This window comes from Lepeophtheirus salmonis, chromosome 6 (assembly GCF_016086655.4).
Source record: "Lepeophtheirus salmonis chromosome 6, UVic_Lsal_1.4, whole genome shotgun sequence".
Taxonomy (NCBI): Eukaryota; Metazoa; Arthropoda; class Copepoda; order Siphonostomatoida; family Caligidae; genus Lepeophtheirus; species Lepeophtheirus salmonis.
The window spans coordinates 27944943-27969108 of record NC_052136.2 but is presented as its reverse complement, the minus strand read 5'-3'; the positions used below and the strand labels follow the sequence as shown (position 1 = coordinate 27969108).

The 24166-nt window shown below is 33.1% G+C and overlaps 4 protein-coding genes across 10 annotated transcripts; 2 read left to right on the top strand and 2 right to left on the bottom strand.

Moving 5' to 3' along the window:
- Positions 1-1946: 1946 nt before the first annotated feature.
- Positions 1947-8607, top strand: LOC121119546 (uncharacterized). Of its 2 annotated transcripts, none has more exons than XM_040714244.2 (3): positions 1947-2183; positions 3208-5844; positions 5948-8607. In XM_040714244.2, exons 2-3 carry the CDS (start codon positions 3273-3275, stop codon positions 8290-8292), a joined length of 4917 nt encoding a protein of 1638 aa, XP_040570178.1. In that variant the 5' UTR covers positions 1947-2183; positions 3208-3272; the 3' UTR covers positions 8293-8607. The 2 variants fall into 2 exon arrangements, with proteins under 2 accessions (XP_040570178.1, XP_040570179.1); XM_040714245.2 differs by lacking the exon at positions 1947-2183 and adding an exon at positions 2798-2890.
- Positions 8608-10389: 1782 nt separating this feature from the next.
- On the top strand, positions 10390-12915 carry Polr1F (RNA polymerase I subunit F). Its single transcript, XM_040714249.2, has 3 exons — positions 10390-10632; positions 10691-10820; positions 10911-12915. The coding sequence occupies exons 1-3, from the start codon at positions 10587-10589 to the stop codon at positions 11434-11436; spliced, it is 702 nt and encodes a 233-aa protein (XP_040570183.1). The 5' UTR covers positions 10390-10586; the 3' UTR covers positions 11437-12915.
- Positions 12848-14371, bottom strand: LOC121119547 (ribosomal RNA-processing protein 8). 6 transcript variants are annotated; one of them, XR_005864776.2, is made up of 3 exons: positions 14143-14371; positions 13149-14087; positions 12848-13094 (listed from the first exon to the last, which is right to left on the bottom strand). XR_005864776.2 is itself a non-coding variant. In XM_040714246.2 (3 exons), exons 1-3 carry the CDS (start codon positions 14176-14178, stop codon positions 12881-12883), a joined length of 1032 nt encoding a protein of 343 aa, XP_040570180.1. In that variant the 5' UTR covers positions 14179-14369; the 3' UTR covers positions 12848-12880. The 6 variants fall into 6 exon arrangements, 3 of the variants coding, with proteins under 3 accessions (XP_040570180.1, XP_040570181.1, XP_040570182.1); XR_011780929.1 differs by having other exon boundaries at positions 14149-14370; XR_011780930.1 differs by having other exon boundaries at positions 13149-14083; positions 14149-14370.
- Positions 14372-21679: 7308 nt separating this feature from the next.
- Clp (Cleavage and polyadenylation specificity factor subunit 4) lies at positions 21680-22954 on the bottom strand. The gene has a single exon (XM_040715179.2). It carries the CDS (start codon positions 22661-22663, stop codon positions 21782-21784), a length of 882 nt encoding a protein of 293 aa, XP_040571113.1. The 5' UTR covers positions 22664-22954; the 3' UTR covers positions 21680-21781.
- Between the last annotated feature and the right edge of the window lie 1212 nt (positions 22955-24166).

Genomic DNA, 24166 nt, shown 5'->3' with positions numbered 1-24166 from the left:
ATGGCAATGCTCCCCAATAACTTTTTTTATCTCTAAATTATCATTATCTGAAACAGTGTGTTTCTTGCATTACATAAAGGGGATTCGCATTTCCAATACGTTTTTATGCCAATTTTTTTTATCAAGTCTGTAAATGTAATTATAATCATCCACTAATTTTGAACCTCCTCAATTATTTTTTACCAAGTAGACCATTATACCTTTTTAACTTCATACACCGAGTCATATGATGCATAGGAATGGGATATCCTAATTCATATTATATTAATTTGAAACGGTCTTAGAAGTTAGATAGTTTATATCTTTCGTATATTATTCAGTCCTTTGTATGTAGTTTCTTCGAGACACTCTACCAATATTCCATTTTTGAAAATAATATAAAATAAGTAACTTATTCACTATTTTATGACAAAAACACAAGTCTTTTATTTTAATAGCACACGGATAAATTAATAATAAAAAAAAGGACAAGAAACATAGTTACACATCCAAAAAGTAAACTCCAGAAAATAATTAATAAAGATTAGAGACTCCACATATATGTATACTTATATTACACTTAGGGACATAGGTAACACTTGTAACAAATGATTTTGAGTTACAAAAAGTCGACGATAATTCAAAATTTAAGGAACATTTATAAAATTAAAATTGTAGAATTGCATTATTACTAAATAATATGAAAGTTTCAACAAAAATATTTAGAAATGTAAATTTCATTATGGTCTTTGCATCTGAAAAAATGATACAAAGTTACGGATATGGAGTATAAAAAATTGTTAATGGGAAAAAATATTATTTTTTATGATTATTTATCTACAAGAATAATATATTAAAAATTAAGTATTAACTTCAGCTTGTATTTCTTCAAAATTATTCAAATAGTCTTGAAATTTATCCATAAATGATTTTTTTAAAAATCAGAGTTCACATCTTGAGACTTGGGTATCTAACAATAGGTAATAATCTGACTGCTGATGTCTAATCTTTTTTTAACGGAGCGTTGTTCAGGCTCACTTTGACTGTAGCTTGGAATTTTATACACATGGAATAATCACACATGCAGCTTAGCTTGTTTTTCCCTAGAATTCCATGCAAGGACATATTTCAGCCTTTATATGGTGGAATTACTCCGTTGTTGATAATAAATTACATTCCATAGAGCTTTTTTAACGAACTAAAATTTGGTATACGTTATTTTCTAATAAATAATGGTTGATTCACCAAAATCATCAAGTTTTCTAGTGTTTGAGTAGCCTAAATTGATATGAATGATTGTATTATTTTTGTATGAATATGGTTTTTATTCAGTATTTGCCTATTTACATTTAATTATTATCTCCTTAAAAATATACTTTAGAGTCGTAATTGAATTACAGCTATTCAAAATGCAGTACTGTTAGACAACCTACCTCAGTCTGCCCTATTTTATGGTAAAGGGAAGTGATATCATATCATTTTGTAGAGATAAATATATAGGGGTTTTTCATTATCATTCATAAATCTGATTATAAAAAAGTGATTGAAGTATATAATATCTGTTTTGTCTATCTATCCATCTATTGGATAATATTTAGTAACTGAATAAGTGACGTCATGGCGTCTCTCATTTATTGTGGCATGAATTTGCAAAAAAAGCTCTAAAGCAAAAATGCTTGAAGGGAAATAAAAAACGCTCTTTGATTACATAATAAAGTAACGCTTCAAAAAGTAGAAGGGAAGGGTGAACGACTAGCGTCGTGTTGTATTATTTTATATTTGTAGTTTGTAGTAGTACTACTACTAGTTACCTACAACAAATATTTTACACAAAAAAATGTGTTCAAGTGTACTCTGGCCTGTAGCAGTCGTTATTGCATCAACAGAAAGACGCGTGTGTTTATTTTTGAAAAGAGAGGACTTGAGTTGATTGAGAAGGGATTGAAAAAGAGAGAGAAACACAAAAACAGAGAGAAACACAAAAACAGAGAGTGAAAGAGAATTAAATAGAAACGAGAGAAAGAGAGAGGAATTTATCCTAGCTTGCTACATCGTCTATCGCCGTTACAACTTTTGTAAAGACGACGCTTTTTGACGGCAGGTACTTTGGGATTGCGTACGCTGTTTTTACTATAATATAATCAATTTACTACGTTCCTCTCCCTGATTAGGTCGTGAGGGGACTTCGTTCACGTTAAAATAGGGTAAGTTACATTATAATCTTTTTATTTACATATTCTTTATATCCCTTGACAAAAGTTTCGAGAAAAAAACCTCAAATGGCCTGCTTTGTTATTTACATCGCCAATTTTTGAATATAATCAAATTTTGTATCCCGGCCTCCTGTTCCTTTTTTCTTCTGGATCTCTCGCTCCCTCTCTCCCCATTTGATTGATTGATATTTCATATTTGTAATTTTATTTCATCTGCTTTCAAAGTTGAAAAATAGGGTAGGGGTCGTTGGTTCAGGACTCAGATAACAGAACACACCCCTTCCTTCCTCCAAAAGATTTTTTTATTAATATTAATATAATAATTAATGCGAAGAAAGGCATCGCCCATCAAGCTATTTACTAATTACTGATTTGGTTTAAACCTGAACGGTTTTTAATATTAAAGTAGGAGGGAGGAGGCTGAATGGACAGTTCAGAGAGGTTGAATTTGCAAAAATATATATATTATAATTATTGCACGTTATTAAAGCATGTATATTTTTGTGTGCAATGGAAATTAAATTATAATTGCATATATTAAAATATGGAAAATAGTTGTTGATTAATTGTCCATCAACTCTCGAGAGGGAGCTGCTAATTGCATATGTTTACATGATTATTGATAAATTATATATATATATCATTATCGGGGATGTGAAATAAATAGTTAGTTCTTCGATCATCTTGTACAGTTTGGAGTTAATAATAATTAAATTAAAATAAGGGAAAACATATTTCAAATATATTTTCTCTTCTTGTCAAGAAAAGACCAAAATAAAAAAGCATTTAGTTTTAGGGGAGGTCTTTTTTGCTCTCTTTATTTTTTGTTAAAAGATTCCTTTTGTATGCACAAATATTAATATACATTAATCAAAATCATAATATACACATTTTGTCCTCATCGATATTAATTATTATTATTATTATATTATTTGATATATCTAATATTTAAATATGATTCATCTAAAAGATATGAGATACTCATAACACTATTTTCTACTTTGTATGATTCTAGTACTTACGTTCCTTCGATCCAATCCATCACTAATATTGACAGCAAAAGGTATACCACGTTAAAAGATGGAAGACGATGAGCAGATATATCTTCGTTTACCTCCGGAAAACAAAAAGCAAAGTAATCGGCGTGTTCTCAGATCCTCATGCGTAGGATCTAAGTGTCTTTGTGCATCCAAAGGACTTAAGCATCACGTAGAATCTGTTGAAGTGGATGATCATCGGGAAGGATATTCCCTTAATTCAGAGAAGGAGTCCGATCCTGTTGTCAAATACTCCTCTTCTCTATCATCTGTGTCCATTAATCCTTCTTCTTCCTTTCTCGAACGCTCCTTTCCATCAAGTACAGAGCAAATTTCAAAGCAGTCAAGTACGTCCAGGACTGTTCGATCCTTCTCTTCTGCAGATTCTGCCTCCAAATTAGAGTCTAGTCGTAACTTTCAATTTGACCAACATCCTGGCCTATCCCTCCGATTCTCGAATACTCAAGGAATACCTCAATCCTCAACCTCTTTTACGAGTCGAAGCCAGGAAACACTGCTCACCTCTTCTTCTCCTTCCACCTCAACATTTGCCGAAGGTGGAGTTTCATCTCATTCGTCAACTTTTGTTTCAAATTCGATTAAGGGTAACAAGGATTTCCCCGCATTGGGCTCTTACTTTTCTAAATACCGATCCCTTAACGTTAGTGGTAACAGTGATGAAGATGATAATTTTGGAGCAGCAATTGATTCAAGGAAGGACAGGACCAGAGCTCTCAAAAATTCCTCCTCATTCTCTAAAGATACGGATAACTTAAGAACTTTGACAGATTCAAGAAAAACTTCGATCGATTCAACAAAGGAAAGCAGTAGAGCTTTTGAAAAATCATCTTCATTCTCTAAAGACTATTCACCAGACACTTCATCTTTCTCTGATAGCCTAGACTCTCCACGTCATAGAATATTTAAAGACTTTCAAAGTTGGATCAATTCCCCGCGTACCGGTTACACATATGCTGAGTCAGAAACTTATGGCAGCGAAACCGAGAGCAAATATGAAGTCCAAATGCCTCATATGGCGAGAAACCCCATTTGTCGAGGAGGCAATGTCATCAATAAATCATCTAAAAATGTGAGTTTTCAGGTCAAGTCTGAGAAAAAGTCCAGTTTTTCCACAGTTAAGCTCCTTCGAAAAATTTTCTATGATATCCCGGCCTCATTTTTGATTTTTGATACCAAATTGCTTCTCAAGTCTCCAAAGAATATCATCATTAGAACTCTACTTTCCATTTGGACTCTTCTTATAGTTTACCCTATCGAAAGTATAGGAAGTGCCTTCAAGAGTAGTTTAAATGTGTGCAAGAGAATGATTGGAGGAACAGACGAAGTATATACAATAACGGAGCAAGCCCAGTCATTTAAAACGGCAAAAGCTAACACATACCATCGAGCAATGAGTTTTAAGACTTTAGTTCAATTGAGACAAAAGCTTGCATCTGCATCGAAAGAATACCGCCTAAAGAAATTGAAAGCAAAAACTGAAAAAATTCATCAAAAAAACATAAGTCAGAGTACTTCCACTCGAAGGTCTCGACGACTTAGAGGCATCCCTGCCGAGAAATTGGAACTTCCTAAGAAATGGAAAAGACGTATCAACAAAAGAAAAACTGCCATCAAAGAAGTCAAGGCCGTAGATAAACATCTATTTGCGGACGTTTGGTACTCTTTCCTTTCACTTTTCTCGCTTTCATCCTATGTTGATGATGACGATTCTGAATTCGAATCGGATAGTAGTGGTTCAGAGGATGAAGTTGTATTATCGCAGAAGAAAGCTTATACTACTCGGACTAAGTCCAAAAAATCATCCTTGATCAATGGAATATTTTACATGTTTGCCTTGATGTTGAATTATTTGTGGAAACCCTTTGAATTTGTTGAAAACATTTATCATCGTATGAGAATGTCTCTTACGAAAAAGATTTACTATTTATATGACCACGAAAATATAGAATTCGATGATTCAGACTCAGATGTTGAGGATGAGGAAGAAGATGATGAAGATGATATAGAAGAATTTATGGAGAAACGTTACTTCATTCAAGATATTGTCATATATTTGATTTCTTTGGGAAGGCCTCCTCCATCCTCGCGAACGTGTGTAAAAAGGAAACAAACATATTATGAGAAATCGAATATATCTCATTCTAATCTAATAAAGCCTGAAAAAACAAAAATTTCACGGAAAAGATATGTAGAGAGTAAATCTACACTCAACGATGCGGATTTCTCAGATAGTGATGAAAGCGAGTCGGGATTTTTACATAATAAAATCCAGTCAAAATCAGCTCACACTATTCATTCATCCTCTTCCTTAATGTCGAAAATTCGAAAATTTATCGCGAGTTTGTTCAAAAGAGAATCTTCTAATAATAGCAGGTCATCTAGTCTGTTTAAAGAAATTAAAGTACCTGAAATTATAGTGACTAGTGATGAGGATATCGTATCAGTGGTTCAAAAACCAAAGTTGTGTTTCTCATCTAAATCAAACACATCGAAATGGACAGTTATTAAGAACAATACAGAAACAATAACCTCATGGAAGGAGGGATTTACGTATTTGCTTCTTTTCCCTTGGAACCTTATGTCCTCATCTTGCCGTAAGTAAAATCCATCGATATATATGTGAATGATAATATTTGTAGGATTTCAAGAAGTCCTAAATTAAATTAATGATAATTAATTATTAATCCTATATTTCAGGATTCTTGTTAAATGAGTTTCAATTATGGAAGACTTTGGCTTCAAAAGATGAAAATTCATATGTTCAGAAAGAGAGTTCCTATACATTATGCAACATTTGTAGCTATGTATTGAAAGGACTAAGAAATACTGGACTTATTCTTGCATCTGGATTCATTTATATGTGTATACCTTTTGTTCGTGCAGGAAGAAGGGTTTATGATGTATTATTCATGACTAAGGAAGATGAAGTTGATCGAATTCCCAACGAATTGAATGAATTAAGTAATTACGAAGAGAAAGATGAAGGATTCGATAGTTTAAGCGAAGAGGAGTTGGAGAGGAAGATATTTGATAATAATATGAAAATATTTTCTTCTCAATTACATGAAGTGGCGCCGAATGAAAAAAGGTCCAAACGAAAGGGAGGAGGAATCACTTGTAGCAAACTAATTCCCTTCATGGTATTTCTTTCCATTCTCTTATTCTTCATCTGTCCCACTCTCAATACCTTAAACTCGGCAGATTCAATCAAGTTGATGGAAGTCAAGTCTCATGAATATTTAGATGCTGCTAAAGTAATGAAAGACAAGGTTCAAGCTAAAGGAGCGTCTATGTGGACTCATTTTATCTCTGAGCTGTGGGAGTCCTCTGAATGGTCGACCTTTATTCATGACAAGCTATCCAGTACCTCTAAATCTTTTTCAAATGCTATGTATGTTTTTTCAAGAGGATTATCAGACTATGAAAATTATTTAAGACAACATTTATCCAATGCACTGTACTTTGGAAAGGGCTCTGCAGAAGTATTGGCAAATAGATTGATCAACTTTTTCAATTATATATGGGATATACTTGTAAATATCTCTGCTAGGCTCAAAAAGTTGTCTTCTCATTATTATGACGAAATGGCTGAATTCATTTCCATTTCTGGACAAAAAATAGACGAATACTCTACCTCAAGCTTTTCAAGTATCAAAGGTGCGCTATTTTGCATCCCCTTGTATTTTTCAAATATTTATGAAAATTCAAGTAACAGGATCAAGTCTTCGTACGCCAAGTTATTTGAAACCTCAAAAAGAAGTAATGAAGCGGGAATCTCCCCGACACAAACGATTCAAAAATACACTCTTGAAGCAAACAATGCAAAGTCTAGCCTCTCCACCTCTGATTATGACATAATTGTTGAAAAGATTATTTCGAATGAAAAATTTCAAGAGTTAGCCAAACAAAACACCCTGAGTGAGGATGATAATGAAATTTTAAAATCCTCTCGAAACGATATACTAAAAGTCGTGAATAATCAAGAAGAAACTATTCAAAAAGACTACTTAGAGCTGAAAGAGCTACTTATTCAACAAAAAAAAACGATGGACGTACATCAAGATAATTACGAAGCATGGAAAAAAGACATTGAAAATATATTTCAGAACTTAAAAACTGAATTTCAAAGTTTATCCAGTGAAGGAGCGGATGCTGGAAATGTTGACTCTTCAATCTTACTTAAAGAACTTCAAAGTAAGATTTCTGCATTAGAAGAAAATTCCATGAAGTTATTTAACCTTTCTACTAATTGCTGCAAGTCCATTGAGTCTTTGGACATTAAAGGGGATGTGAAAAACTATTTTGAAAGCTCTTCAGGAGAGGAACTTCTTGCATGGATGAATAAACGATTTATTTCACAAGACGAAAATAATCAAAGACTCGAGAAATTAAAATCAGACCTAATAGTTAAACTGGAAGCTCTTCAAAGCCAGGGATCCGGCTCTTCTTATGTTACTATTGAGTCAATCCATCGTGTGGTTCAAGAGGCTTTGATACGATATGATGCAGATAAAACAGGGAAATTCGATTACGCTCTCGAATCTGCTGGCGGTTCAGTTATAAGCACACGTTGTACAGAGACGTATGTAAAAAAGACTGCGCTCTATACTCTATTAGGTCTTCCTCTATGGTATCCTTCGAATAATCCAAGAACAGCCATCCAACCCGGAGTTCACCCTGGCGAATGTTGGGCATTCAAAGGCTCGGAAGGATTTCTTGTCATAAATTTATCCAATACCATAATACCTGAATCTTTTTCTATTGAACATATACCCAAGAGCATGTCTCCAACAGGAAACATTGATTCTGCTCCCAAGGACTTTTTAGTGCTTGGACTTAAGACTGAGAAGGACCCAGAACCTGTTAATTTGGGGAAATACACCTACTCTAGTACTGGAGATCCCTTACAGACTTTTAATATTGAAAATCCGGCGGAATTATCCTTTGATATAATAGAACTAAATATCCTCTCCAATCATGGAAATGTAAATTTCACTTGCCTCTACCGATTTCGAGTTCATGGCTCACCCATCCATAGTTAAAGTGCTGTTGTATATGCCTATATCTACATACATATGTATATAATATTGTAACCAAAGAGTTATATATATTTGCATATATAATACCCTTGTGTTAATATATATCAATAATATTATTGATATGATACATCCCTCTGCTTTGTTTTGCTGCTTAATCACATTACATACATTTCTACGCTTTATTATATAGCCAAGCTAATTTCAATGTCTATTACAATTTCAATTATTAAATTTCCGATGCCATGTTATAAGTATACTTACATAAACAGTAGATATATTAGTTATATTTACACAAATACATACCTATGTCAAAATCTATATATATGTATTATTAATTTAAAAGAGGCAAACACCACATCCAGATACTCAAACCAATTTATAAGGTAGGAGTAACGTTTTTTTATGTAACTTTTGAAGACCTCGTCTCAGGCTTAAGACCAAAGGAACTATCAATGAGTTTTTATACTATACTATAAGAACTGTACTAAAAATATTATTGGAATCATCGTTTCGACCACAGCACTAGCAATGACCAATCTCACGGTTTCAACGCCACCGATCAGTGAATTCAAACCTTGAACTTTCACCATGGCCAGTTTTACCGGGAATGGCAAGAAGGACCATGGGAACGATGCCCCCCAAGGAAGAATGTTAGGGCAGTAAAAGTTAGAGGGGAACCAAATGAAGGAAGAAAATAATAAATAAAAGCAGGATTCGAAAGAAAGGTCATTGAACTAAAGAAATAGAAAAAATAAATAAATTAAAGTTAGTCCATTCCGAGATTTATCAAGGTTTTATAATAAAGATTATTCTGTTGGTCTCTATGTATGGGATTTTCTCACTAGGATTATCTTTACTTATAATAAAAGAGGAAGTTTGGTCCACAATTTTTTTTTTTTTTTTTTTGCCTAGGACTATTAACTAATTATCCGCTAGACATTTATTGAGAAAACAGGAGTAAAAAAAGGTCAAATTATGCAGCAAAGCAAAAATATAAATTAATTTAAACATTATTTACTGTAATTCTTGTCCTTTTTTTCGCAAAAGATACGATGACTTTGTTTAGCGAGTTAGTATATAATACAATTAGATGATTATGCAGCCTTTCAAATACGTTTGGGCTTTTGTCAATTGCATATTCATGGTTACAATGAAAAGCTTTGAAATGTTTTTCCAGACAACGACAAAATTAAAAAAACTGTATCACTTTTTTAAATTTATTTCTGGTCTTTAAATCAAGATGCTCAGCCTGGAGGTTCCGCTCAATATCATTGGATGTAAAATACCTAGCTCTGAGGAAATGCAAAATATTGGACATCCCGTTGTATTTGGGCAACAGGGTATGGCACAAACACGCTTTGAACCTCGAGATGATGCCATTTTTACTAAACAGATCGAAATTAGTTCACTTCAATGAAATTATCTGAACTGCCGCAACAGCAACGTCATTACGGTAGCTAAAGCCAACCAGACTGCCTTAGAAGATCCTTATTACCAAAACTTTACATATAATCACCTTGCTGGGATTGATAGTATCATCGAGTATTAATATCGGAGTAATTCCAGGCTAAAGATATGCTCCTGCTATATGCGATGTGGGATTTGAGTTTATCTCCCTTCTTTTAAGGCCATTTGCATCTGAATTCATGAAATATCCTGATAGCTAAGTTGATTTATTCCCGAACATTTTAAGCTTTATTCTGGATTACCGCATTCATTTTCGATTTTTTGTATTAATTTTTACATACCGGCAGCACATGCTTTAATTGTATATTCAACATCACTGTGACTTAATCATTTCATTGTTCCCAGTCCCTACAGAATATAGGCAAAATTAATAACTATTACAACCTAAAGAACTCAAGGGAGTCCTTTATTAAAACCCTCATAGTTACTTATAATTACGCTCATAGTTACTTATAGGCTATAAATTGTCCCTGGTTCAAAATATGCACCTAATTAGAATGAGGCAAAAACTATATTATGAATAGAAAAGGGACTTATTGTTTAAAAAAAAAAACTTTGACAAAAATGAGTTAAGCTTGTTGTTTTCAGTCAATAATTTTACAATTTTACATAGGCCAGAAAAATTTCATTTGGCAAGAGGTAAATTAAGGAAAGAAGAAGAGGGGGAAATAATTGTGTGTTTTCTGCTGTTGAACAAAAATTTGTAGTTATAAAATAAACCCACGTTGTCGTCACACTTCTGTTTTGTTTTTTTTGTAGCAGAAATGTGAATTTCCCCAAAATAATAACATAACATTTTGCTACTTCGTTTAATCTCCATCGGTTCATCAATGCCCAAAGGCATGTTACCTCGAGAGACACTCCGACAGCTTCAAGGTAATATTGATAATTATATGTATAATGAGGTTTTCATAGCCAACTGCTCTAATTTCAGATGTTCCAGATAGTGCTGTGATCAAAGTTACCCAAAATATGCACATGGCGATCCATCCCCAATATCTCGGAAACATACAACTAGGAATAATTAATTACTTTAATAGTGAAATCACTCATTTCAACTCTAAGTAGGTTCCATCGTTGTTTTATTGAATTTGACGGCTCTTATTCTAGTATTTAATTAATAATATTAATATGTAGTACTAATTCTCTTACAGATTAGATGGAGTCCTTTTAGGATATGGGAAAATACGCTTAAAAGAGCCCAAGGCAGAGGTACTGAACGAGGAACATTATTTACACCTGGATGTCCATTCCGATTTCTGGGTCTTTCGACCTCAAATAGATTCTATACTCGCAGGAGTCGTGAATACAAAGTCCTCGGCCCACGTGTCTGTTCTTATACATGGACTGTTCAATGTACCTTGTCATAAGAATCTTGGGTTGGAGAAGGATGAATGGATAGGTACTGGGGTACAAGTGGGAGAGCATGTCAGAGTTCGTATAGTGAGAATGGACTTAAATCAAAAGATCCCTTTTCTCATGGGAGAGCTCCTCGAAACAACCCCAAAAGTCAATGTAAAAGAAGAACCAATGGAATTAATACTGGTGGAAAATATTAAGGAGGAGAAAGTCTGGGATGATATTACGGCTGGGAACGAGGATTCTGATATGGATAATGGAGAAGAGGAGGAATTGGCTTCAACGCAAAAGAAGAAGAAGAAAAAAAAAAATCTAAAATAGATTATCCCGAAGATGATGAATTGACTGTCTCAGAATCCCTAGTTTACACTGAAGGAAAAAAAGAAAATACACTGGAAGGAGAAATAACTTCTCCTATTATCTCTCGTATGAATAATTGGGAAGAGGAAGAAAGGGTCTCAATGGGAAAAAAAAAGAAGAAAAAATCAAAAAAAAAATCTCCCGAAGAGGAGGAATCGATCGTACCTGAACTTTGCTCCTCCCTAGTGTACTCTGAGCGAGAAATAGAAACTACTGTGAAACGAGAAATAACCTCTCCCATTCTTTCTCAGATTACGGATGAACAAGAGTTAAATGATAAAAAAACTGAGGGAGAAGGCTTAAGTAATGAATTGAAGGAACGACTCTGTAGTTCTCTCCTTGTTCCCAAGAAAAAAAAGAAAAAAAAGAAAAACCGTTCCCTCTCACCAAGTGATGAAAATGTGCAACTTAAGAACTCAGATGAGACTAGAGAAAAGCTTTCAGCCTCCCTTCTAGAGTGCCTTACCAAAGTGAAGGTTAAAAAAGAAAAGAAGTCAAAGCGGTCAACCTCTCCAGATTCTTTTGAGGATGAATATATCAGTGATGAAAAAAAAGCGAAGAAGAAAAAGAAATCAAAACGGTCTATTTCTCCAGAAGCAATTGAGGAGGAAAAATATATCAGTCATGAAAAAAAAGCGAAGAAGAAGAAAAATAAGTCAAAGCAGAGATCAATCTCTCCAGAAGCGTTAAAGGAAGCAAAAGAGTATAATCATCTCGTGGATGAAAAGGAGGAGCTTTCCAATTCATTGATCTCTAACATGTTGTCTAATGTAAAAAAAAAAGAGAGGAAAAGCAAATCATTAGTTAGGGATAATGAGTCTAAAAATGTGGAGGACAAAGATAACGATGATAAGAAAGTTAAGCTCCATCCCTCAGATGACTCCCCAAATGATGCCGAGAATAGAGGTCAAGATACCCCATTTTCATTCGAACATGTATCTAAGGTTTTATTCCCAGTGAAGAAGGTTAAAAAAAAGAAGAGTCTATACGAGGAACAACTTGCCATAATTCGACAAACTGTCGAAGAGAATATTGCTCAAGATTCAAAGAGGAAACGTTCCTCATCTGAGTCTTCTTCCTTGGAGTCGTCTTCAGCTAAGAAACCAAGATTAGAAAGCCAACCATCAGCCACCTCCACTGCTTCTCCATCCTGTTTAAGTTTTCAAGAGCCTAAACTTCCTAAAGGTTGGTATTATGTTTTGGCTCCAAACACTCCGAACAACAAGAAAAAGAAGAAGGGCTGGTTTTCTCCGAGTGGCGTTAAATATAACACACTAAAAGCTGCACAAGAGTCTATTAATAATTCTTAAAAATATGAAGATCCCTTTTATATATGTATGTATATATATATATATATATATATCAATCATTGTTTTCTATTTATGAAGTGTATATATATTTGAAGTCATCTTTTCTTGTAAATACATGGTTTCAAATTGAGTTGAGGTATCTTAAGGGTTGAGCAAGAGCTCACTTTCTTAAAGTCCATGAGGTAGAAAACTTTCTTAGATAAGTCCTTCCATTTAAGCTTGAAGCCGATTTTTTCAACAACAGTTGTGAATTTCTCTGGTGTTGTTTCTCGAAAACGACTTTCCACTTCTGCGATTTTCAATGTCCCACTATAAAAGAAACAAGGTAGAATAGAATCGATAATATGCACACACCAACTGTACTTGATTTTTGCAACAGGAGTTCGATAATTCAAAGTAAAATTGTTTCTCTAGATCTCATAGTGAGCTTAATATGTACACGTTAGAGATTAAGAAAAAATTTCGTTTGAATTGATGTGTGTTGTTATCTGAGGAACAAACAAAGGAATGACCAACATACTTGACTTTAAGAATCCGATTTGCTTCTCTCAAATAATCTTTAAGATTCGTTCCCATCAAGGAAAGACAAAATACAACAACATCGACCGAAGAAGAGACTAAGGGGGTTTTAGACATATCACAAGGCGTAACGTGTGTGTTGAGAGCAATAAAATCAAAGGAATGAACCCGATACTGTGAGGGTAGTAGTCGCGCTAATCTAGCTTCACCACAGCCCATGTCTACCACAACAGCGGACTCTGATTTTCTCATCATTGAGGAGACAATGCAGTCAAGTGGATCAATGGGCCATTTGTTAATTTGATTGGCGTAGCCTTGATGATAAATTTGAAAGGCCTCAGGATCTTGTCGAAACATCTTTTTGGATACGGAGCCCGATTGCGTGTAAAGTTTTTCATTGATATAGCGGAATCGGGCTGAACGGAGTTGATCATATGCTGTTAAAGTTTTGGGAGAGGAGCTAGTTTTTGTCTCCTGTGCGAGGAGGGACTTGAGGACGTCTGGATTGAGTCGGGCTCTTTTTGGAGAAGACGACGATATTCCATGGGGATCGAAGCCCAAATTCGTGTAAGTTGCCTCTTTTCTCTTCACCTTCCGTTTCTTATCGTTCTTCCGGGATAACAGAATCTGTTTCTGAATATAGGACTCAAACTCTTCTGGAGAGGAGAATCGAATCCCTCTGCGCAGGATATGATTCTTTTGGGGCTTTTTGAATACATGGCTTAAGGACTTTTTCATAGACTTTGCTCCGCACAAGAGGATCGCGGATGAAGTTTTGTCTGCCTAGAGTATTGGGATATTCTGATTCGCAACTATACGCCCATAGCATAGGACATACACTTACCTCCAAGGATTCCTCTTCTTTCGACCTCATCACTAATCGCCAATCACCAGACCTCAATACACTATATTCATACCAGACTCCGGAGTGGAGCAAAGCAAGAAACAAACAGGAAGAACAGAAAAGAAAAATAGAGCTTCACTCAATGTTTCTTGTTCCTAGGCTGTATTTCTCTAGCTAGCTCTGTTATCTCCTACTCCTTGTCAAGGAATACCGAACACTAAAAACAACAGGAAATGCGACTTAAAATCGCGCTCGCTCCCTTTTTTTTTTACACACGAGGAGGCTGACACATTCTTCTTTTGTTTAATAATGGTGTACAAGTGTTCTGCTTCTGGATGCAAGCAAGGCAATGACTGGATTACTTAGGATACGGAACCCCATTATAATATCACAAAATCCCCATGAAAGACTCCAAAAACCTAACGAAATGGCTTAGGGATATGCCAAGAGATACGATTGACTAGACACCAACAGCAAATTCAAGACTATGCAGTCTGCATTTTAAAGTTACTCATTTTGTCACTGAATCTTTTAATCAATCCCGTACTAAAGGAAAATCACTCCATCGAAGGTAAGCAATTCTCCCCAATACTTTGAAATTGCGTCACGCTTGCGAATCTGGGAGACGACTCGTTTTTTCTTAATTTCCTTTAAAATATTTTTAGAAGCACCGTCTTATGCTTGTCAAATGTATGTACAACGAAATTATACCATAGTTCTGAAGCATTCCTTTCCTATTTTAAATTATGCAATTTGATATTGCAATTTCTTCCCTTGTAATTTTAGTAATCAATAATATTTATAAATTATATATATTCACAGGCGGTTGAAAGATGATGCCATCCCATCAAATTGGCCGAATCTGCCAAGCTATCTCTCATTACCATCATCACCTCCAAGACCAACACATGCATCAACTAGCACCAAAAGTATAGCATTTGGAGAATGAAAGGCAAGAAGATCTTGAGTATGCAGAAGAGACCGTTCTATCAGCTCAAAAACCTCTATGACAAAATCATTACCCTTGCACTTGTCAAAATTATACATTCAGATATGAAAGGGCTAGATATTGCAGCTTCCCGGAGGGGGAAGAAGAAATATCCTTCAGGATCTTTTGTAACAACATCAAACTAAATAAGAGCTTAGTATCACATTGCATAAATTCAGACACTAGAATTAACTCCTGTACTGAAGCTATCAGCATTGCAGCTTTCCTGGGCTCCACGAATAGAGAAAAAAACATTTGAAATTTGTGAATAGCTTCTTAATTTTTCAACTCAGCATCAATGGACCAGGGGCAATCTTCCAAGTTCTCATTCATAACGTAACAAATGTCTCATCTCTTCTAAATTGTAAAAGTAAAAGATATTATTTTGTGCCCCTACCTCGTGCTTTAATATGGCACAATGTCAGTTCACAAAATCAAACTAATAAAACGGTTGTATGATTTACGATAACAGGAATGGCTTGTAGTTACCGTGAAATAGTTTGGATGATATCTAATTTATATATTGAAGATATCTGCCTAGTTAGTGCAAAAAAGAATAAACTAAAAGTGAATTATTCTTGTCTCATCAATATATGATGTCTATACTAACAATAGGAATTAAGTGAATGTAATAAGTTATAAAGGAATAAAAACTTACTATTTAACAAACATCCAATGGCTACTACTTATACATAAATTGTTTTGTTATTTGATACCTCATTCAAGTCCATCTATACAAAGACGAAAAAATGGTCATATCTAAAATCTTATCTATAAAAATTGATCAATATGACATGCAAATTGTAGGCCATTTTAGACTATTATGGAAAATCTCCTAACTGTAAAACTTTTTTCGAGTATCTTCAACAAAAATTAGTACTATAATTTTTAAAAAACAAGAAGCTTTTACAAATGTGAAAAATTGAAAGGCCATAAGTAAGAAATTCATATTTTTTTCTTTTTAATGATTCATTGATTAACATTGTTAATTTCATTCCTGTAGTTTTTGAGCCAAAAATTTGTCAAACAGCTGAATTCATATATTACAAAAGTCATCTATCAAATATGAAAGGTGTGGAATTATAAGGTTAAAATTAGTCTTTCACGGAAGGAAAATTACTCATTTGTAAATGAATTCAAATCATTAACTATATGCATACATAAAAAACAAATTTACAGAGACAGCTAAAAATTTGTTATTTATATGAAAACTTATTAAATTTGAATCAAATCTGCTATTTGCAAGGGAACCACATCAAAGAATAGAATGTGTGACGTCAAATAGATATAAATGTTTTTCCTATAATTTCACAACTGTGGGTTTAACAAGATGACAAACATTGATATTTATAGTAGTTTGTAGGAAGATCAAAATATATTAGATATAAATTTGATAATTATTAGTACCATCATAAGTAAAGACAATATTTTTATCTTTGGTTTATAAATAAACAACTCTGAACTTGTGGTGGTCTTTTTGGGATTCAATACAAGCAATGTGTTTATTCATTCAACGCCATACTGGAATAGTTGAGATAAGTAGCAAATGATGTCCAGACCAAATAGGGTACTAAAAGGAGCCCAGCAAATATGCTCAATCGGGAAAAAGAAATCAGTGTGGTTCCAATTGCATATTTGAATAAGAAAAGAACATCATCAAGTGAAAATCAAATCAAGTATATGTATATTTATGTAAAATAAATTTACATACTATTGTTATCTGTTGATACCCAAAATATAAAGGTGACCAAGACCAGTTGAGTAATAATTGTAGGGTGTAGAGAACGAGTGGTATACTAGCAGGCCCTTTTAACTTATCTCCTCCAGATCTATACACTAAGTAGGTAGCAAAGCCCATGGACAAATACAGATATGCCCAAACTGGAGCAAAAATCCATCCAGGAGGTTGAAGTGCTGGCATGCTGAGGGTTTGCAAATCAAATATTTTATAAATTTTTATATACAATCTTCTAATATTTATATGTTTTTAGAATCAAAAGGTTCAATACAGGCTTGGATATTGAGAGGAAAATGATCGTTGATCATGCTTTCCGTTATTTTTTAAATCCCAAAGTGCCTGTAGGGTTAGAAAAATTTGAACAATGAACGAAGTAAATATAAAAAAAACAGCGTTAATTCATTGTTCTCTAAAGACGTATTTTACAAAAGTAATATAGCTAAAACCATATGGTGAAACGACACGCACAAGATCAAATTTTATCTACTATATTTAATAAAACAAAAATTATTTTTTTCTAGTATCCTGATCAATGTTACTAGAACTAGGTTAGGCAACAAGAGAATGGCTGGGTAAGCACAGCAGATTTATTAAATAAATATCTTTCTATTTTTGATGACGTCCTTGGGACGAGCCTTGGTTATTGGCTATTCATTCTACTAATAAATTTAAATAAAATTTGTTATTATCATTGTAGTGGCTGTTTGTCAAACCCCAAGAGGCGTTTCATACTACCGATTCCCAAAAGACCTTGCAAGAAGGAAGGCTTGGATTTTTGCTTCTTGAAGAAAAGACAAATTCAATACTGATAAAGCCAGAATTTGTGCTCATCATTTTGATCCTTTGTGTTTCATACATTGGATAAATAAACTTTGTAACTAATAAAATATAGCCTTATTTAAGAGAGTTATTAAGGTTTATTTAGATTGATATAGCTTAATAATATAATGAATAAAAAATTATGAATGAGGGATTATCTAAATTAATAATAATTAAACTTTAAATACTAAATTGTGAAATTTGTTTTATCCTTCTGGCTTCTTGTACTCTTAAATTATAATTGAGTTATTTAATTCTTATAAATGTTCGCACTTTAGAAAAAAACAAAAGCACTTCTTCTGAAAATATTTTTCCATACTTTTGTGTTAAATATGAGCCAAATCGGCGGATAACATTGGGGTCATGATCCATATCATTATGAAAATGAAAAAAAATCCTCATTAAAAAGCTATAGTATAATATAAATTAATCAAAGCAATAAGATTTCCAATTGACGGTTTAGATTGTATTTTGTGAATAAATGACTAAGATAGAAACATATTGACCTTTTCCTCTTGCTCAGCAACTCCTATGTTATGTTCTAATTCAGCTCTTATAGTTTGCCCTTAATAAATCTATTAATACTAATTGAGGTACAACAACTTTAGCTTCTTCTCAATTGATATTCAATGGATTCTTAATTGGCGAATCTCCTTTATAAATTACTAATTTACTACAAGCTTTTTATTGTTAAATATAGAAGGTTACTTTCACTGAGCTAGGGACAATATTCATCGTAATATACTGCTACAACAGCGCCAATAGTCACTATTATGGTAATAACTAATAGCTCTATGTGAATGTCCCATGGGCCCCATGCCCATAGCCCATAAGTTTGCCCGGACGTCATATTTTCTCTTTCTATTTCAAAATTGGAGACAGCGACAGAGGAAAGTTGAAATTAAATTCTTGCAACCTTTTAATAATTAGTAAATAACTTCGGTACGTCAAGCCAGGGAATACTATTCTCTAGTCAAGCGAAGGAATGCCAAGTGAAAAATATTTGACGGATGAAGAGAAGGATCTTGACTTTTTGAGTTATTTGGAAAATTAGCACTTCAAAGGGTCACGAAATTAGATGAAAGGTTTCATTTTGTGGAAGGGCATACTTAAATAAAGAAAAGAAGCGTTCTAAAATGAATTAAATGCAGTCCAAATTTCCTATTCGTTTAATTCACAATCCTTCCACAAAAGAAAATGTTTTGATCCAAAGTTATCGAATAAGTCCAATTTGGGAATAATATTTCAGACATACTTATTCTTGGATGAAAGTAATGGGTATCATTGTGAAGAAATGCCATCAAATCCATAGTATTCAATCTTATTTGAGCTTTGAATTTTTTTTTACTACTACAATAATGTTTGCAAGCACATTTCCTTTTTTTATTTACATGAAAATGGCTGTTTGCTTGATACAAAATGTTGTTTTTTTTGCAAACATATTAAACATTTTTGATTTTTCAAACCATGCTGTAGTTTGATTAGGAGTAAAAAAATCTTCGTGCACCTTTACCAAAAAAACACTTCTTGGAGTAGTGATAGATAAAATAACCTTTCACTTTTCTTTATTCGAAAAAATATATTGTAATAGTTCATAGTGATGTCTTCTAAGAAGAAAAACTACATTACGGTATAAATTGTCTAAATCCTCGTAAGTATAAATCAAAAAGAAAAATATATGTTGATAAGTTTGATAAACAATCTATCTGCTGTCAGAGATCACTAAAAAAACTATGATGCTTCTTGCTCGCTAATATATCTGAATTTTCAAAATAACGAAAAATAATTAATTAATATAATACTTACTCTATTTTTAGTAGTTAAATAATAATTCGTGGAGAAATGGGAGAATACTATTTTATACCTACAGAGATTAAATGAAATAAGAATATTGTTATCTTTCGATCAAGTTACCAACATATTCTTTTTTTTAAAATTTATGCTATAGATATTAAAGTAATTTTTTTTTCTCTAATGAACTGTGTGGCGGGTCATTTAGAGAAAAAATAGAAAATCTTTCAAGCTTTTCTATTTAAAAAAATATTATTTAATACGGTTCATTTGTTCAAAAACATATACAATAACCTTCTGAACAAAACATAGATTGTAAACAACTAGCAGAGTTTCATTAATTAATTAGGAATTTTTGAAATATTATAAATGTTGAAAAGTATTGGATCGTATAAGCGACTTCGAGACGAACGAAAAAAAGCTGTTACGAAGATATGTAATCGGGGGAGTTTTTAGAAAAGTTCAAGTCTTGGATAATAAAATGAAAGACTGATAAAATGAAGGGATTAAGTAGAGAAACGTCCCCTCCCCCTTGAAACATACATTAAATAGTCTAGCAGAGTTATTTAAATATTTATTATCCTTTAAAGTAATCAATGTTCTACTTGGTAAGATTTGAAGAAGATTTGACAGAAAAGAGAAACGCTTCTCATGGTATCGTTCTTTAGGAGAAGGAAACTTTTGAACTTCGACCAAACAATTTTTAGAAGATGAAAAGAAAATTCGACTAATTTCTTGGGTATAATTAAATAATTTAAATTTTCAGAAAATGAAATTACTATTATCCGAATGGAAATCATCTGTGAATTAAAATTACGGGTATTCAAATATTGAAACATCCCTTCAAGATCTACAATGCCTGCAAGGAGTCATTTTCTATATTACTCAGTATACATCACGATCTTTATTAAAAAAAAATTAATCTAGAATCAATTTTAACGAGCTAAATCATGAAATTTTTAGTAAATATTACTTTGATTTAATTCAAATATCACTGTTTATCATTAGCATGAAGTATTCAATGCAATTGTTAAGTCTTTTTTTATTCATAAAGCCTTTGATGAAGTGTTATAAAGATTTATTGGAAATTTGGCCATTTTATGTATCAAAAATATCAACTTTGATCCTCCAAGATGTCGTCTTTTTCACTTATGATGCAATTTATTACGTCAGTAAAAATGCTCTATATACTCCATATATTTATACATTGAAGGATAGAGCACAGTAAAGAAATAATAAAAGGTCTCAAAAAAGTGACTTCTATAATGACAATCATGATTCACGAATACCATAATGAAATTGTGATGAAATACTATACGTTTATTGAACAAATATTACTATCAACTTATAAAAAGCATTTTGGAGGTATTCATAGCAAAAAAAAAAAGGTTCAAATTAACTACTGAATCAATTTTATGTCTTGATAATTTCAGAGGATAATTAATAAAATCTGTTTAATGATATTGAAGTTATTCGAAGCCTGTTTTTTTCTCTTTTAAATTAGAGCTCCAAAAGAATTATAATATTAAAATAATCATAGCAATTGGGAAGGGATCTACCTTATACTTATTATAATATAAAGTAACTTGACACTTAATAATTGAATAATTAGATAATATGTAATTTTGATCCCTATAGCTCAAAATTGGAATAGAAAAAACAACTGAATCACACTTCCAACTTGAAGAAAAGACAATTGTTAAGTTATAAATATATGTACATAAGTACTCGATCCAGAATTAAGATCGCTTTGTTTATACTTGTCTAGAATCCCTTCTTTACCATCACTATAAATGATAAAATGTTATAAAAGCAACAATGTAAAACGTAAAATACAGAATGAATTGACTTGGGGGTCGTATGACAGGCTCCGCGCATATTTTTTTTAAGTGGAGGGACAACTGCAATTTAAAAAAAAAAATCAAAATCAGCTATATGATAATTGTATATTCTTTTTAAAAAAAGTGACCCCCTGTTGGCGCAGTCCCTGTAAGAGTGACAAGGTATCATTGTAATTTAAAAAGACATCGTATACCATTGACGATCTAAATAAAAGGAAACAGAAAACGGCAGCCTTTATGAAAGAGGATCGCCATTTAACAAAGTAATATAAATTTTAACTAATCAAAGTTTGAAGGGTAAATATTCATTACACTACGGCTAATATACTGTAAAGATGAATGTGTAGACGGTCGTTTAAACGAGATTATCGTATTTTAAGTATATATTTATACATATATATATATAATAATTACGTTAGTCAATAATATAAAATATACAATAAAATTTAAAGAAAACTAGCGCTGTTGTTGTTCCTTGATACGTTGTTGAATTTGTGAATTATTACTAGATAGAAAGGCCAAATGCCCTTTAGAACACTTATTAGCGAAGTGGCCCACTTCGCCGCATTTGTAACATATGATTTCATCAAGGTTTTTGTATTTCTTTGTATTATTGGCTGGTAGCTCTTCGGAGCGATTGTTTGCAAAACCATAATTACTCTTATTCATATACATGTCATTTCCACCTCCTGCTAAGGCGTGTTGATCTCTCAGCTCTTGAGGCATTTTGGCGCAATGTGAGACCTTATGCCCCGCTTCACCGCAATAATGACACGTAATGACAATTTTTTTACCTAATCTTGGATCTGTTTCTTGAGGTGCGGGCAGCTCGAATCTTGGATGAGCATCACTACAACTTGGACCTACAGGGCAAAAACCCGCCAAATAATTCATACATAGTATTCGTCGAACATGTCGATGACGACATGAGGGCCCATGCCTGCAGAAACCACGATCATACCATGGGCAGTCACGAATTTTACTTTCAGGATCGATGTGGAGGAAGGGACATTCCTTGTTGTGACATGCGTTGAATCGGGAGTAAAAGTAACACTCCGGCATTTTACTCATATCGTACTCATGAAGGAACTCGCAAGTATCCCCCTTTTTACAGAGACCTCGAAGCCAATGCTTGCACACTATTGTTTTGTCTCCACGAACGTGACGGAAGGGGCAACACGTCCCTTTGGAGCAAGTCGCTTTCACGTAGAACTCACACACGGCGGAGCCGGACTTATCCATCCCGGGAAAGGGAAGTGGGCAAGAACCCACTTGGTTCTCGAGATCATTCTCCATCTTGAAGCGAATATGGTCCACAGGAGCCACTAAAAGATCCATTTTATTATATTCAACCCACTTCGTCCACCTGCCTCCAACTTTAATTCAGATTTCGTCTCTCTTTAGGCACCTACTTCACCTCAAAAAAGAAATAAAGTACCACATTTCATCTCTCGGAATCTCTTATCATAGTTCCAAGAGTCTCATTCCCCATCTCAGTATCTTTTTGTAGAAAATAAGGCATAGTTAGTAGAACCTCGCAGTCCAATTAGGACTACACATTTGTATTTCATGATTCATAATTGATGCAAAGCCTCAATTTATGCCATTTAATGTGACTTTTATCACAAAAATATTTAGGGAGCGGGATTTCGATGACGTCATGGGAAGACCTCAAGGGAACTATGACTTCATTCTTCCATAAATGAACGCATCACTCTTCAAATAAGATTTATCTATATATTATTGCAGGCGTTCCTTAAAGAGAAAACATTCAACTATCACGGTTTAGATATTAATTCATACATTATGAATTTACAGCTAAATTAAAGTCAATATGTAATTACATAACTATTCAGCATATAGCTAATTAGGTTTTATATTATGTCATATTACATGGGCCTCCGCATTATTATAATGGGGGAGGGAGGCTTGGTTTTCTTAAAAAATATTAAATTTTTTGGAGAAAAATTTCAAAAATCCAAAGCTAATCAAAGAAAATAAAATTTTCTTTGAAAAAAGTTGAAAAATTAAATTAAATTTCAAATATTAAATTGTCTAGTAAGAAGCAAAAAATTCTTAATCTGGACTCAATTTATCAGGCATAGCCGATCCACATCTATAGGAATAAAAAACTTGTATCTTTTTGATTAAAAAGACAAAAGTGGTCCGTAACTACTGTATGTTTGGATATTACAATTGAACTGTGCAACGTTATGTATTTTCCTGTCTATCAAAAATGTTATTTGTCACCATACAAGTCACCTAGAATTACTTAACTTAAAATTGAGTTTGGATTACATATGTATAATTCGACGAATTTCTATTATCAACAGTTGGGTGTATCGTTAATTGCACTTAAAGTAATCAAAATTGATCGTCACAATAAAAGAATGATACATTTTATTTATCAATATAAGTTGCTTCAATGAAATAAAGATTGTAAACTAAGCTGAAATTCATAAGTATCTTAATTACCTTTTTTTTTGGGGTACGTACGCTAAATTTTTTTCAATATTGAATTGAATGACGTTTTTGTCAAAATGATATCATTTTTATCAAGGTTAATAGAAATACAAGGTTATACCATAGTGTGTTTACGACTGATGTTTGACTTCCACCAAGCTTTTAATATTGACGTCATAGTAAATGAGTGGTTGTGTGTTTTTTTTTTAAAATCTGTTTGTCTTGCTCAGTAGTAGGTACGATACATTAAATTGAAAATTCTACCAATAGTGACGTAATAGACTATGAGTGGTTGTTTGTTTTGTCAAAATCTGCTTGTCTTGCCCAGCAGTCGGTACAATTCATCAGATTGAAAATTTAGCAAGCCCGATTACATGA